Genomic DNA, 2,057 nt, shown 5'->3' with positions numbered 1-2,057 from the left:
CCTCCAGAAAGCGGCCGGGCTTAGGGGAGCGCTCTGCGCTCGCGGGCCGATCGCGGTCCTGCCTGGCTGTGCCCAGCGGGGCGGGGTCGGGCGCAGCAGCAAGCTCTGTACGCTTCCAGCGCGCTCCCGCCTTTCTCTGCCCTTTCGCTCGGACCCCAGTCGCGCCACCCACGGACATGTGGCCGGGCCGGCTGGCTTCATGACCCTCAACCCCAGCCCCGACCTCTGCCCACGCTGGGCCAGGTCTAGGCTCTGTCTGGATTCAGCCCATGCGGGGGCGACCTTGGCCTCCACCTCTTACGCGTTCCGACACGCTCCTTTTCTTGGCGCAAGTTCCCCCTGGACTCTCCTGCGGTTGGGGTGAGGAACGAACCCTCACAAGCAGGAGAGGGCGCTGGAACCCAGGTGGCCAGGCCCCCTACCTCCTCAAGGTCAGAACAGTGGCATCCGGGAGGAGAGAGTGGGGAGGAGAGCCTGTCTCTGCCTGGAAGCCCCCTGGGTTGGCAGAGACTGCCTCCCATGGGCGCACCACTCGCTGGCACTCCTAACCTGGTGTCTGGCTCACTCCCCCACTCTCCCTCACCCTGGCTGGCCCTCTCCCCAACTTTGCCAGGGTCCCTGCCCACTAAGCCTCCCACCAACTCCCGCACAGACAGACAGTGGCACAAGTCAGAAGAGCAGGAGAGACAGGGACAGAGAGAAGACCCTTCTCTCGTCATCCTTGGGGCAGTGGCCTGGGTCTGAGGTGGGGACTGGCCGAGGTGAAGATGGCCCCTTGGTTTCCCTGCGGACGGGTGGGAGGAGGAGGCGCAGGCCGTTGTTTGCTGTTCCCAGAGGGGAGGGACCGGATTTGGCCTGGAGTGCTTCTGGCCTGGCTGGAGGCCGCGGAGCTTCCGGCTGCCTGCTGGGGAGCCCGCCCAGCCCTCGGTCCCCATTCGGACAGGACTCATCCCTGTAAGGCTCAGGATAGGGGCCAGCCCCAGGGTTGTCCTGCCAGCCCCGCTGCCCACATCTTTACTCCGGGCCAGGCCAGCTCAGGGACGGGCCGACAGTCCCGTGGACAACCCGGAAAAGCGCTTCTGCCTGCTTGGGCGGCTGCTGGCTCCCAGCAGAAAACAAAGGCTGGCTTCTCTCCTGGTCTGGAGGCCCTGGTGGAGGAAGGGGCGGGGCCAGGAGGCTGCCACCCCGAGTCCGGCTGCACCCCAGTGGGTGCACAGAGGAGCCGGGCCAGGGCACCCCGCAGTGACCTCAGGATGCCAAGTCTTTGTGTCCCCGACAATGGCAGCTGGGTGGGAGCTGGTTCCTTTCCAAGCCATTAGACTCAGTCGATTCTGCCTTCCCAACGTGGGCTGGTAACGTGTGGCCATTGACCTGCCCGGTGGGTCCGAGGGTCATTCCCCTGCCCCCCAGTGGCCACAGCCTAACAGCTAGCCAGAGCAGCATGGTTCTGGCTGCCCTGAACCGCAGCTGCCTCGGCAACCGCTGGCCAGCGGGAGAGCTGGGAGAGGATGCCAGTCTGGCATGGGATCTGAGCCTGCCTTGGGCTCAGCCAGCTCCTGTCTGCCCTGGCATGGACCTGCGGGAGGCCTGGCCAGTCTGAGCCCTAGCCTCCTAGGGTGGAGTGGCCAGAAAGATCTATAAGCCTGTGGTGCCCCTGGGAAGGGGATGGTGGGTGGGGGTCCCAGAGGCTGCCCCTGGCCAGGCCAGCAGGTGCCACCAGGGTCACTGGAGCCAGAACTCCAAGCCCCGAACCTGAGCCACCAGGAGCACAAGCTGCCCTCCAGGAGCCTCCCAGGCCGCCTGGGCCTGGGGGTGTGCTGGCCCGGCTCCTGCTCCCCGCCCTGCTGGTGCCCTGGGGGAGGCCTGGCCCAAGCAGGGGCCACTCTGGGAAGGAGTCCCCGCTCCCTGGCCAGTCCTGCCCGAGCGGAGGGGCCCCAGCCCGCCCACCCCTCTCCTCCCCTTTCCTCTGGCCAGGCCCCTTCCAGTCGGGAGGATTCCAGCTCAGCTCCAGCGGCTTTCTGCCCCCTCCTCCGCCCCCTTCCTGCCGTTGTTCCCCG

General features: G+C 67.2%; 1 protein-coding gene across 1 annotated transcript in view; it reads left to right on the top strand.

Moving 5' to 3' along the window:
- The window catches only part of LOC104993803, a 10,211-nt gene that overhangs the window by 3,686 nt on the left and 4,468 nt on the right, over window positions 1-2,057 (top strand). The window contains exons 3-5 of the mRNA XM_010847206.1: window positions 8-243; window positions 1,029-1,205; window positions 1,411-1,514. Of these exons, the coding sequence (XP_010845508.1) occupies window positions 8-243; window positions 1,029-1,205; window positions 1,411-1,514 (517 nt within the window). The remainder of the gene's footprint in view (window positions 1-7; window positions 244-1,028; window positions 1,206-1,410; window positions 1,515-2,057) is intronic.

Source organism: Bison bison, unplaced genomic scaffold (assembly GCF_000754665.1).
Source record: "Bison bison bison isolate TAMUID 2011002044 unplaced genomic scaffold, Bison_UMD1.0 scf7180017849445, whole genome shotgun sequence".
Lineage (NCBI taxonomy): Eukaryota > Metazoa > Chordata > Mammalia > Artiodactyla > Bovidae > Bison > Bison bison.
The sequence above is the reverse complement of the archived record's forward strand: the minus strand, read 5'-3'. Positions and strand labels throughout refer to the sequence as shown.